Below are 14618 nucleotides of genomic sequence, written 5' to 3'. Positions count from 1 at the left end.
AAATAGGTGCATACTTAGTCACTCCATTGCATGGGCACTATTACTACAATTCAACTCCTACCTCACCCTCTGCGGGGAAAAACAATCGAGGATAGAGTCGACGCCCATGCGCAATGGAGACAAAAGGAGGAGTCACTCGGTCCCGTGACTCGAAAGACTTCTTCGAAGAAAAACAACTTGTAACACTCCGGCCCAACACCAGATGGCGAGCTATTGCAGAACATGCGAATCTACTGCGACTGATGCCACGAACAGATGTACACTGGGTAAGTGACATTTTCATTACTTTTCTTACTCTAACTGCAAAGTGAGACTAGTTTTTACAGTAAACTATAGACAGTTTTGCTGGGATACAAGGAATGTGAAAGGAAAGACTGTAATTACTTTGTAATGCTCAACCAAATTTATAACGAACTGTGCAGATTTTACAATACATCAGCAGTTAGGAAAGCAGAAATGAAGCACGTTTTTTTTTTGTAATTCTGAAGTGTGATGAAAACAAACATTTTAATACGATCAAAACAAATCATGGTGATGCGCAAATAATGAATATACACAAATCAGTTTTCCACACCTTATCACTTGTGTGTTTGTGGTTTTATCAGTAAAACTTTCTACAAATGTATTGGCCATAATTAATGGATAGTGTGCCGTCCGTAAATTTAGTGCGCTCACGGATGACACTTGGGCAATATATATATATATTTTTTTGTGACTGTGTGCTCCAAAGAGCACCACCAGCTGCATAACCTACCCTTACAACTCCTGCCGAACATATGTGCTACTCTTTGTTTGACGCTAGAATTGTTTTAAATCCCTCTGACTTCAGTGATATAACATTGATGTCGGCACCCCTTCTCTGAAAATTGTTATAGCACTACTGGTGCAAAGGCGCAGAGTTCAATTTTAAAACAAACCCCTGTAAATATTCACAAGCAGGAATCCCAAGTGAATCTTCAGAATGTTTTTGCTGTAGTGTTTTTTGTTTCGTTTTTTCTCTTCACTAACACATTTCAGCAGAGAATAAGGTCACTATTTATGATGATACACAATCATCCCACTTCAGTATGACTTTCACACATTTTGAGAAAAATGGAAAATGGACGAGGCCTAGAGGCGTAATCTGCTGCCTTGCATCTGGGGAACCAGATTTAAGTCATGGCGTTGGCTCTGGGCAAACCACTTAATCTCCTGTGCTTAAAATCATTTGACCTCAAGTAATGTGATCTTGTGCCCATGTGAAATGCTCCAAAGTCCTTTGTGCATTGTTCGTGCTAAATATCCGTATCTGTCCATAATGCAATACTGGCTCTCTTTTTAACAGAAACATTGATATAAAGCCTTACCCAATACTCAGCTGCAATTTGGGATTTTCACATTTGCCAAAATCACCGATAATATCAATATTTTTCAGAATACTTGTGATTTTAATGGCAAGTGCTACAGGCCAGCACCCTGTTCTGAAAAGTGTTCCAGCTCCGTGGCAGTTCACCACCTGCCACTCGTATGTGCAGATCAATATTGTGGCCATGGTCTGATAAAGACATATCAAAGCGTGTGGTCAGGATTGTGACTTTTACAAAAATTGCTGTTTTAGAGGAACACAGAACATTGTAAAGAATGTTATTTGGTAATCCACAACATTTTAGATTGCCCTCGCCTCATGTCTGTTAAAGTTAGGGGGGTCGTGAATGTTTTTTGGTGTTAAAATTGGATCGTGGTTTTAAAAAGTTTGGGAAACACTATGCTAGAGAGTAAAACAGTGGAGCACAGTGATAAATTGACTTTGCCCTTGGTACTTTAGACTATTGTAAGAATGAGTGAGTTACCTTCCTAGATTTTGACTGAATCCCTTCCCAGGTGCGAGATTGGATTTAGAAACTTTTCCATGGCTACAAATGTCAACGAGGACAGGCGCTTAAATCCAGTCTGGTGATTGAAACGGGAGTCATACAAGGAAATTGCCCGTAATGAGTATCAATTAGATTTCCAAATGCACACATCAGTGGAACTCAGTATGAAAGGCAATCTAAACCAATTTACGTTTGTCAAGTCTCTTTCTAATCGAAACATTAAATGTGCGACTTAAAGTGGGTGAGCTCAAAAGCAGTAGTCGAATGGATGACGATGGTTTGATGTTATAAGTACCTGTGAGATGCAATACATACTCCCTTGGTTTTGTAGCTAGCTTGTAATAAATATCCACTTTATAAACGTATTCCTGCCCCAAGTCAGTTGCATAGGTCGTGGTTGTATGGGTTTCATGAAACACCAAACACTGTTGTCAATAATTTGAAGAGGACGTTAGCAAGCATTTATCCCTTTGCGCCTCTCAGTCGAGTAAGGTCAGTAATAACTGATTAATGGCATATGGCTCTTTGGTGACCTACTAATGTGAATTAGTGACGTGAAATCAGTGCCCAGCAGAACATTACTTTCACAGTGGGAGGGCGACAGAGATCAGAATGTACCTGCACTTTTAAATGCCCTCCAGTCCTGGTATGACGCATATACTTAGGACTGTGATATGTGCATGGTTTCCCATGGTCACGTTTGATTAATTTAAAATAGTGAAGTGAAAATGTTGAATTAATAAGACTTTATATTTCATTGTTTTAACTCCTGCTCCTAAACCCGAAGTATGCAACAATACGAGGGAATTGTATTAGAACTATACAATAACGAGCTGGAAAAGGTCCAGAGGGAACAATAAAGATGCACACAGGGCAACGCAAGACTTCTGCCCTTCATAAACTCTTAAGGAAAAAAAACACATTTTCCAATGAAAGTAGAAATATTCTCCTAACTTGCATCAGTGTTTATTTTTAGATATTAACCTAGGCAGATACTAATTGCGGATTTGAAACTGGCTGTTGCTGAACCTTTTAGAAGTGATGTCAGGTGAGCTCTCAATTCAGGCACCCAGTTTGTGCAAAAATAAAATGCAGCCTGACTTAGTGTCCCTTTGTTTTTTTCCGTAGGTTGCCAGTGGGATGATCCTGGTCATGGCGTTCTTTCTAATAACGTACACCTTCCATTCTACATGGGTGACTAGTGAGGCCTATTCCTCTCCATCAATTGTACTATCAGCACGAGGTGGAGATGGCAGCAGAATCATCTTTGATGATTTTCGCGAGGCATACTATTGGCTCCGTCACAATACCCCGGAGGTACTGCGTTTACGTTTTTTCCTCCGTGCTGTAGAAGCCCCATGTAAATGTTTTGTGAAAATTGGCAAATGTAATTGTCGCTTTACTCTTTTTTTTTTTTGTTGCATTGTTCATGTAATGTAATCAGTATTGTAGTGACTGTAGCTGGGTTAAAGCTCCTATGTTTGTAAATAATGCTTAGTCAATGCAAGTGAACGAATGAAATCTGGGAAAACAAAGCTGTAGTTACACGTTCTTGTGATGCAAAGTATAAAAGAACGTTTTGTGTTCTATTAGGATGTAATTTATTAGAGTGCTTGATTGGTGCCAAACCTAACATTTTGCTCTGACTTAATCCAGTAAGAAAAGGAGATTGTATTGTATTGTATTGTAATCGTATTTATATAGCGCTTACTACCCCTGACGAGGCGTCGAAGCGCTTTTCGATGAGTAGCACGCTACTCCGGTACCCAACAAGAATTAGTGATGGATTAGTATAATTTAATAAGGAGTACAGTTTTAGTATTATTATGAGTTCATTTCAGTTGCGGATATGAGAGTTTGTTAGTTAGATTGACTGGAGTAATGGAGGGGTGGAGGAGGAAAGAAATCCAGAAGTGTTAATTGGGAGTTTATCCTTCATTTACTCAATCCAAGGCTTGAGATGAATAAAAGGGGGGCGGAGGGGAAAGAGGATGTGGAAGGGTTAGGGAGAGCATAGTAGCAGGGTGAGATGAATGCAGGAGAATTTAGTAGGGTTGTGTGGGAGGTCACAGAGGTAGAGTGAGGTTTGGTGAGTTAGATGTGGAGGTGGAGGGAAGAGCTTAGGCAGAGATATTTAGGAGATGAAAGTGGTCGAAGGGATTTGGGATGAGTCCGAGTGAGAATGGAGGATAGTTTGATAGAGACATGACATAAGAGTGATGAGTAGATAAGTGTGATAAAAAGAGAGCAGAAATTCATAGATATCTAGTATAACAACCCAAAAAAAAACCAGGAGCCATGCAATGATCCACAAACATGCCAGGCACAGAAACAACATATACACATACATACACATATATATATATTTATACACACACACACATGACTACACACACATATGCATATACAATACATAATTAGAATCATGGGTAAAAAATACTTAGTCATCCATCCATCATCCTGGTAAAAGGCGGGAATTCCTTTACCTACTTCGAGGGTGGACGGGGTGTGGCTCAGCGGGCGGAGCTTACAGGTGCTTTATAAAGGGAGAATCTTCTACTCTGTGTCTCCAGCAGAGGAAGATAGAACCCGCGTGTAAGGAAATGCCTCCTTGGCATGGTTGCCCCCTGACTTTTTGCCTTTGCTGATGCTATGTTTACAATTGAAAGTGTGCTGAGGCCTGCTAACCAGGCCCCAGCACCAGTGTTCTTTCCCTAACCTGTACTTTTGTATCCACAATTGGCAGACCCTGGCATCCAGATAAGTCCCTTGTAACTGGTACTTCTAGTACCAAGGGCCCTGATGCCAAGGAAGGTCTCTAAGGGCTGCAGCATTTCTTATGCCACCCTGGAGACCTCTCACTCAGCACAGACACTCTGCTTGCCAGCTTGTGTGTGCTAGTGAAGACAAAACAAGTAAGTCGACATGGCACTCCCCTCAGGGTGCCATGCCAGCCTCTCACTGCCTATGCAGTATAGGTAAGACACCCCTCTAGCAGGCCTTACAGCCCTAAGGCAGGGTGCACTATACCATAGGTGAGGGTACCAGTGCATGAGCATGGTACCCCTACAGTGTCTAAACAAAACCTTAGACATTGTAAGTGCAGGGTAGCCATAAGAGTATATGGTCTGGGAGTCTGTCAAACACGAACTCCACAGCACCATAATGGCTACACTGAAAACTGGGAAGTTTGGTATCAAACTTCTCAGCACAATAAATGCACACTGATGCCAGTGTACATTTTATTGCAAAATACACCCCAGAGGGCACCTTAGAGGTGCCCCCTGAAACTTAACCGACTGTCTGTGTAGGCTGACTAGTTCCAGCAGCCTGCCACACTAGAGACATGTTGCTGGCCCCATGGGGAGAGTGCCTTTGTCACTCTGAGGCCAGTAACAAAGCCTGCACTGGGTGGAGATGCTAACACCTCCCCCAGGCAGGAGCTGTAACACCTGGCGGTGAGCCTCAAAGGCTCACCCCTTTGTCACAGCCCAGCAGGGCACTCCAGCTTAGTGGAGTTGCCCGCCCCCTCCGGCCACGGCCCCCACTTTTGGCGGCAAGGCTGGAGGGAACAAAGAAAGCAACAAGGAGGAGTCACTGGCCAGTCAGGACAGCCCCTAAGGTGTCCTGAGCTGAGGTGACTCTAACTTGTAGAAATCCTCCATCTTGCAGATGGAGGATTCCCCCAATAGGGTTAGGATTGTGACCCCCTCCCCTTGGGAGGAGGCACAAAGAGGGTGTACCCACCCTCAGGGCTAGTAGCCATTGGCTACTAACCCCCCAGACCTAAACACGCCCTTAAATTTAGTATTTAAGGGCTACCCTGAACCCTAGAAAATTAGATTCCTGCAAACTACAAGAAGAAGGACTGCCTAGCTGAAAACCCCTGCAGAGGAAGACCAGAAGACCACAACTGCCTTGGCTCCAGAAACTCACCGGCCTGTCTCCTGCCTTCCAAAGAACTCTGCTCCAGCGACGCCTTCCAAGGGACCAGCGACCTCTGAATCCTCTGAGGACTGCCCTGCTTCGAAAAAGACAAGAAACTCCCGAGGACAGCGGACCTGCTCCAAAAAGACTGCAACTTTGTTTCGAGGAGCAGCTTTAAAGACCCTGCAATCTCCCCTCAAGAAGCGTGAGACTTGCAACACTGCACCCGGCGGCCCGACTCGGCTGGTGGAGAACCAACACCTCAGGGAGGACCCCCGGACTACTCTCCAACTGTGAGTACCAAAACCTGTCCCCCCTGAGCCCCCACAGCGCCGCCTGCAGAGGGAATCCCGAGGCTTCCCCTGACCGCGACTCTCTGAAACCTAAGTCCCGACGCCTGGAAAGGACCCTGCACCCGCAGCCCCCAGGACCGGAAGGACCGGACTTTCACTGGAGAAGTGACCCCCAGGAGTCCCTCTCCCTTGCCCAAGTGGAGGTTTCCCCGAGGAAGCCCCCCCTTGCCTGCCTGCAGCGCTGAAGAGATCCGTTGATCTCTCATAGACTAACATTGCGAACCCGACGCTTGTTTCTACACTGCACCCGGCCGCCCCCGCGCTGCTGAGGGTGAAATTTCTGTGTGGGCTTGTGTCCCCCCCGGTGCCCTACAAAACCCCCCTGGTCTGCCCTCCGAAGACGCGGGTACTTACCTGCAAGCAGACCGGAACCGGGGCACCCCCTTCTCTCCATTCTAGCCTATGCGTTTTGGGCACCACTTTGAACTCTGCACCTGACCGGCCCTGAGCTGCTGGTGTGGTGACTTTGGGGTTGCTCTGAACCCCCAACGGTGGGCTACCTTGGACCAAGAACTGAACCCTGTAAGTGTCTTACTTACCTGGTAAAACTAACAAAAACTTACCTCCCCCAGGAACTGTGAAAATTGCACTAAGTGTCCACTTTTAAAGTAGCTATTTGTGAATAACTTGAAAAGTATACATGCAATTGAAATAATTCAAAGTTCCTAATGTACTTACCTGCAATACCTTTCAAACAAGATATTACATGTTAAATTTGAACCTGTGGTTCTTAAAATAAACTAAGAAAAGATATTTTTCTATAACAAAACCTATTGGCTGGATTTGTCTCTGAGTGTGTGTACCTCATTTATTGTCTATGTGTATGTACAACAAATGCTTAACACTACTCCTTGGATAAGCCTACTGCTCGACCACACTACCACAAAATAGAGCATTAGTATTATCTCTTTTTACCACTATTTTACCTCTAAGGGGAACCCTTGGACTCTGTGCATGCTATTCCTTACTTTGAAATAGCACATACAGAGCCAACTTCCTACACCGCGCGTCTCAGTCAGATACAGATTATGCTCCAGTACATCATCAGTTCACCTCCAGGCAGGATTCTAGATCTTTTCTGCTATGGGATCTCTGAGCGCACAGCCTTGCTTTATCTTTGCCAAGCCCAAGAGTTAGGGTGGCTTGTCCTTTCCAGAAGGTGAGCTTCAACTGCGGTATCTGCTGCGTTTATATTGTACACTAGGGGTACGTGATGGGCCATGGGGTAAACGTCTCCAGCAACCTTGTGTGCCTTTGGCAATGTTATTGTTACTAGTGCGTCTTTGTGGAGATGTCCTCGTGCTTCTGCGCATCAACAGCGCACCACGTGAAATCGGCAGTAAACGCAGTGGGGTCGTTTTGGAAAGCTGTCCATCATCCTGGTAAGAGGCGGGAATTCCTTTACCTACTTCGAGGGTGGACGGGGCGTGGCTCAGCGGGCGGAGCTTACAGGAGCTTTATGAAGGGAGAACCTTCTACTCTGTGTCTCCCGGAGAGGAAGATAGTGTAGTGTTGTTTGCGTGTGTGTATGCATGTGTGAAAATGCATGTATGAATACAAATGTGAATGCGTGTCTGCATGAATGTGTATATGGACGTGTGCTTGAATGAATGAATGCGTGTATGCCTGTGTGAGTGAGTGTATGTATGTGTGGTGCATGTCAGCCAGTGTGCATGAATAGGGGGGATTGGAAGGGAGGGAGCATGGATGGAGGGGAATAGGGGTGTCTGGGGAGTATTTTCCTCCTACCAGTGACAGGGAAGGAATTCCCTGTCACTGGTAGAGCCTACTGCCATGGTTTTCGTGGTGTTAGGAATGCCATGAAAACCATGGCGGTAGGCAGGGTCAAAATGCCGCCGGGCTGAGATTGTTATCTCTGGCCCAGCGGCTGCTACTGCCATGGCGGTCGGAGTGGTATATGGGCGGGTTGGCTGCAGCCAACCCGCCAATGTCATAATGTGGCAGTATGTACCGCCAGCCTGTTGGCGGTACTACCACCACATTATCACCAACCACCAGGGTCATAATGACCCCCTTGGTTTCCAACAGTCTAGACACAGTTTGACTTCTGTATTGTTCGGTGGGGTAATCACTCTCTTGCACATTGGAAAAGAGGATTTCTGAAAAGATTTGTCAACCAACGAAAAGGTGAGCGGAGTTCTAGATATGCATTTGAAAGCATGGAAAGAAAGGAACTGATGTCGATGAGCAGGGGTGGCACCTGTATGCGGGTCTGCTCTGTCACTTCCGGGGAAGAATGAACTCAAAGTGGAGCCGCAGTGCTCCAACTAGTGGCACGTGGGAGCAATGCTGTGAAAATCTCCGGTTCATGTCTGACACATAAGGGATTTTCTAAAGGTGAGGAATCTGTGGTTAGAAGCATCCATCAAAATTAAAACTCTTTGACAAGTATCGATATCATCAATATCATCCTTAAGGCCGGTGGTAAATCTGCCAAGATCGGAAGGTATCTTCTGGTTCTTCACTTTGAAGAACTTGAAGACACAGAATATGCTCATGCCTTGAAAAACGTCTTAAACAATAACTCAAAGAACAATATCTTCTAGAGTAACTAGAATGGCGAGAGCTCCCTCTTACGCAGACCTCAGGAATGGAAATACGTGCACTTATAGGTTTCCCTTGTTCTCTCTCTGCTGACATTCCAGATTCTCCTGAGAGGAACAATAAACATCTGAGCTCTTCAGTCTATGAAGAGAGATTTTCTCTCCATTCTTGCAGGTAAACCTTGGAAATTTCTTGAAGTGGTCAGACAATTCGGTATTTGAAACGCAAATAATACACACATTTTCTGAAGAAGAGATGACTTTTTATGTAGAAAGAAAAATACTTCAAGTCCTTTAAATCCAAATCTGTATTTTTAGTTCTTATTACGAAGATAGATATTATGGGGGTCATTACGAACCCCGGCGGTTCAGCCCGCCATGCCGGCGGCGGCTGAAAAGCCCGCCACCGGCATAGTGGTCTGAACAGCCATATAATGAACACCTCCTCCACTGCCAGGCTGCCTCCGACAGGCAGCCTGACGGTGGATGGAATCATTATCCGACAGGGCAGTGCTGCTGCCCTTCGGATACAGATCTCTACTGCCTCAGCCTTAAAGGCTGGCGGAAGGGGTGCTCCGGGGCACCCCTGGGGGCCTCTGCACTTCCCATGCACTTGGCATGGGAAGTCCAGGGGCCCCTGTGCAGTGCCCTATCGCGCAGGTCACTGCCCGATTTACAGGCAGTGATCTGTGCGACAGGTGCAGCTGCACCCGCCGCACAGAGGAGCCGCCGGTAATGTCCTGGCCAGGCATTCTGCTGGGCCGGCGGGATCCTAGGGGGGCTGGCGGTCAGTGAAATGACCGCCTGCCTGAACACAGCGGTGAAGACCGCCGTTTTCATAATGAGGGCCTATGTCTCTTTTGAAGCATTATGCCATGTGTAAGGAAATGCCTCCTTGGCATGGTTGCCCCCTGACTTTTTGCCTTTGCTGATGCTATGTTTACAATTGAAAGTGTGCTGAGGCCTGCTAACCAGGCCCCAGCACCAGTGTTCTTTCCCTAACCTGTACTTTTGTATCCACAATTGGCAGACCCTGGCATCCAGATAAGTCCCTTGTAACTGGTACTTCTAGTACCAAGGGCCCTGATGCCAAGGAAGGTCTCTAAGGGCTGCAGCATGTCTTATGCCACCCTGGAGACCTCTCACTCAGCACAGACACCCTGCTTGCCAGCTTGTGTGTGCTAGTGAAGACAAAACGAGTAAGTCGACATGGCACTCCCCTCAGGGTGCCATGCCAGCCTCTCACTGCCTATGCAGTATAGGTAAGACACCCCTCTAGCAGGCCTTACAGCCCTAAGGCAGGGTGCACTATACCATAGGTGAGGGTACCAGTGCATGAGCATGGTACCCCTACAGTGTCTAAACCAAACCTTAGACATTGTAAGTGCAGGGTAGCCATAAGAGTATATGGTCTGGGAGTTTGTCAAACACGAACTCCACAGCACCATAATGGCTACACTGAAAACTGGGAAGATTGGTATCAAACTTCTCAGCACAATAAATGCACACTGATGCCAGTGTACATTTTATTGTAAAATACACCACAGAGGGCACCTTAGAGGTGCCCCCTGAAACTTAACCGACTATCTGTGTAGGCTGACTAGTTTTAGCAGCCTGCCACAAACCGAGACATGTTGCTGGCCCCATGGGGAGAGTGCCTTTGTCACTCTGAGGCCAGTAACAAAGCCTGCACTGGGTGGAGATGCTAACACCTCCCCCAGGCAGGAATTGTCACACCTGGCGGTGAGCCTCAAAGGCTCACCTCCTTTGTGCCAACCCAGCAGGACACTCCAGCTAGTGGAGTTGCCCGCCCCCTCCGGCCAGGCCCCACTTTTGGCGGCAAGGCCGGAGAAGATAATGAGAAAAACAAGGAGGAGTCACTGACCAGTCAGGACAGCCCCTAAGGTGTCCTGAGCTGAGGTGACTCTAACTTTTAGAAATCCTCCATCTTGCAGATGGAGGATTCCCCCAATAGGGTTAGGATTGTGTCCCCCTCCCCTTGGGAGGAGGCACAAAGAGGGTGTACCCACCCTCAGGGCTAGTAGCCATTGGCTACTAACCCCCCAGACCTAAACACGCCCTTAAATTTAGTATTTAAGGGCTACCCTGAACCCTAGAAAATTAGATTCCTGCAACTACAAGAAGAAGGACTGCCTAGCTGAAAACCCCTGCAGAGGAAGACCAGAAGACGACAACTGCCTTGGCTCCAGAAACTCACCGGCCTGTCTCCTGCCTTCCAAAGATCCTGCTCCAGCGACGCCTTCCAAAGGGACCAGCGACCTCGACATCCTCTGAGGACTGCCCCGGCTTCGAAAAGACAAGAAACTCCCGAGGACAGCGGACCTGCTCCAAGAAAAGCTGCAACTTTGTTTCCAGCAGCTTTAAAGAACCCTGCAAGCTCCCCGCAAGAAGCGTGAGACTTGCAACACTGTACCCGGCGACCCCGACTCGGCTGGTGGAGATCCAACACCTCAGGAGGGACCCCAGGACTACTCTGATACTGTGAGTACCAAAACCTGTCCCCCCTGAGCCCCAACAGCGCCGCCTGCAGAGGGAATCCCGAGGCTTCCCCTGACCGCGACTCTTTGAATCCTAAGTCCCGACACCTGGGAGAGACCCTGCACCCGCAGCCCCCAGGACCTGAAGGACCGGACTTTCACTGGAGGAGTGACCCCCAGGAGTCCCTCTCCCTTGACCAAGTGGAGGTTTCCCCGAGGAACCCCCCCCTTGCCTGCCTGCAGCGCTGAAGAGATCCCTAGATCTCCCATTGACTTCCATTACAAACCCGACGCTTGTTTCTACACTGCACCCGGCCGCCCCCGCGCTGCTGAGGGTGAAATTTCTGTGTGGGCTTGTGTCCCCCCCGGTGCCCTACAAAACCCCCCTGGTCTGCCCTCCGAAGACGCGGGTACTTACCTGCAAGCAGACCGGAACCGGGGCACCCCCTTCTCTCCATTCTAGCCTATGTGTTTTGGGCACCACTTTGAACTCTGCACCTGACCGGCCCTGAGCTGCTGGTGTGGTGACTTTGGGGTTGCTCTGAACCCCCAACGGTGGGCTACCTTGGACCAAGAACTAAGCCCTGTAAGTGTCTTACTTACCTGGTTAACCTAACAAATACTTACCTCCCCTAGGAACTGTGAAAATTGCACTAAGTGTCCACTTTTAAAACAGCTATTTGTGAATAACTTGAAAAGTATACATGCAATTTTGATGATTTGAAGTTCCTAAAGTACTTACTTGCAATACCTTTCGAATGAGATATTACATGTAGAATTTGAACCTGTGGTTCTTAAAATAAACTAAGAAAAGATATTTTTCTATACAAAAACCTATTGGCTGGATTTGTCTCTGAGTGTGTGTACCTCATTTATTGTCTATGTGTATGTACAACAAATGCTTAACACTACTCCTTGGATAAGCCTACTGCTCGACCACACTACCACAAAATAGAGCATTAGTATTATCTCTTTTTGCCACTATCTTACCTCTAAGGGGAACCCTTGGACTCTGTGCATGCTATTCTTTACTTTGAAATAGCACATACAGAGCCAACTTCCTACATTGGTGGCAGCGGTGGGATACAAGACTTTGCATTTGCTGGACTACTCAGCCAATACCTGATCACACGACAAATTCCAAAATTGTCATTAGAAATTCATTTTTGCAATTTGAAATTTTTCTAAATTCTTAAAAGTCCTGCTAGGGCCTTGTGTGTTAAGTCCCTGTTTAGCATTGTCTTTTAGAGTTTAAAAGTTTGTTAAAAGTTTGAAATTAGATTCTAGAAACAGTTTTAGATTCTTTAAAAAGTATTCCAACTCTTAGCAGAATAATGTCTGATACAGAGATGCAGGTGGTGGAACTCGACACCACACCTTACCTCCATCTTAAGATGAGGGAGCTAAGGTCTCTCTGTAATATCAAAAAAATAACCATTGGCTCCAGACCTACCAAAATTCAGCTCCAGGAGCTGTTGGCAGAGTTTGAAAAAGCCAACCCCTCTGATGATGACCTCACAGAGGAAGAAATTAGTGACTTGGAGGCCAATGTCCCTCCTCCAGTCCTAAATAGGGAGAACAGGACCCCTCAAGTCCTGTCTCCAACTGTGTTAGTCAGAAATAGTGAGTCCCTCACAGGAGGGTCCCACATTTCTGAAATCACTGAGGATGCTCTCAGTGAAGATGACCTCCTGTTAGCCAGGATGGCCAAAAGATTGGCTTTAGAGAGACAGCTCCTAGCCATAGAAAGGGAAAGACAAGAGATGGGCCTAGGACCCATCAATGGTGGCAGCAATATAAATAGGGTCAGAGATTCTCCTGACATGTTAAAAATCCCCAAAGGGATTGTGACAAAATATGAAGATGGTGATGACATCACCAAATGGTTCACAGCTTTTGAGAGGGCTTGTGTAACCAGAAAAGTGAACAGATCTCACTGGGGTGCTCTCCTTTGGGAAATGTTCACTGGAAAGTGTAGGGATAGACTCCTCACACTCTCTGGAAAAGATGCAGAATCTTATGACCTCATGAAGGGTACCCTGATTGAGGGCTTTGGATTCTCCACTGAGGAGTACAGGATTAGGTTCAGGGGGGCTCAAAAATCCTCGAGCCAGACCTGGGTTGACTTTGTTGACTACTCAGTGAAAACACTAGATGGTTGGATTCAAGGCAGTGGTGTAAGTAATTATGATGGGCTGTACAATTTATTTGTGAAAGAACACCTATTGAGTAATTGTTTCAATGATAAACTGCATCAGCATCTGGTAGACCTAGGACCAATTTCTCCCCAAGAATTGGGAAAGAAGGCGGACCATTGGGTCAAGACAAGGGTGTCCAAGACTTCAACAGGGGGTGACCAAAAGAAAGGGGTCACAAAGACTCCCCAGGGGAAGGGTGATGAGACAACCAAAACTAAAAATAGTAAAGAGTCTTCTACAGGCCCCCAAAAACCTGCACAGGAGGGTGGGCCCAGAGCCTCTTCACAAAACAATGGGTACAAGGGTAAAAACTTTGATCCCAAAAAGGCCTGGTGTCATAGCTGTAAACAGCATGGACACCAAACTGGAGACAAGGCCTGTCCCAAGAAAGGTTCCACTCCAAACTCCCATCCAGGTAACACTGGTATGGCTAGTCTCCAAGTGGGATCAACAGTGTGCCCAGAGCAAATCAGGGTCCACACTGAAGCTATTCTAGTTTCTGAGGGTGGGGTGGATTTAGCCACACTAGCTGTCTGGCCGCCTAACATGCAAAAATACAGACAGCAACTCTTAATTAATGGGACTAGAATAGAGGGCCTGAGGGATACAGGTGCCAGTGTCACCATGGTGACAGAGAAACTGGTTTCCCCTGGCCAATACCTGACTGGAAAAACTTACACAGTCACCAACGCTGACAATCAGAGAAAAGTACATCCCATGGCAATGGTTACTTTAGAATGGGGAGGGGTCAATGGCCTGAAACAGGTGGTGGTCTCCTCAAATATCCCAGTGGACTGTCTGCTTGGAAATGACCTGGAGTCCTCAGCATGGGCTGAGGTAGAACTAAAAACCCATGCAGCAATGCTGGGTATCCCTGAACTGGTGTGTGTGAAAACAAGAGCACAGTGCAAGGCACAGGGTGAACAAGTAGAGCTGGAGTCTGGAAGAATGGCCCAGCCTACCAAGAGAACAGGAAAGTCAGTTGGGAAACCAACTACAACACAGCAAAAGAAAGGGAACCTCTCTTCTCAGGAAGAAGTTCTGCCCTCTGAGGGAACTGAGCCTTTGGAGCTTGAACCTTATCAGGTTGAGCTCTTAGGCCCAGGGGGACCCTCAAGGGAGGAGCTGTGTAAGGGACAAGAAACCTGTCCCTCTCTTGAAGGCCTTAGGCAGCAAGCTGCTGAAGAGTCCAAAGGCAAGAAAAATGGAACGCATAGGGTCTATT

General features: G+C 46.7%; 1 protein-coding gene across 1 annotated transcript in view; it reads left to right on the top strand.

Annotated features, from left to right (window-relative positions):
* Positions 1–14618, top strand: part of STT3A (STT3 oligosaccharyltransferase complex catalytic subunit A) — a 262701-nt gene that overhangs the window by 107425 nt on the left and 140658 nt on the right. The window contains exon 13 of the mRNA XM_069224404.1: positions 2982–3170. Coding sequence (XP_069080505.1) covers positions 2982–3170 — 189 coding nt within the window. The remainder of the gene's footprint in view (positions 1–2981; positions 3171–14618) is intronic.

The sequence above is a fragment of the Pleurodeles waltl genome, chromosome 3_1, assembly GCF_031143425.1.
Source record: "Pleurodeles waltl isolate 20211129_DDA chromosome 3_1, aPleWal1.hap1.20221129, whole genome shotgun sequence".
NCBI lineage: Eukaryota > Metazoa > Chordata > Amphibia > Caudata > Salamandridae > Pleurodeles > Pleurodeles waltl.
Note: the sequence above shows the minus strand (reverse complement) of the source record. Positions and strands in the feature narration are given on the sequence as shown.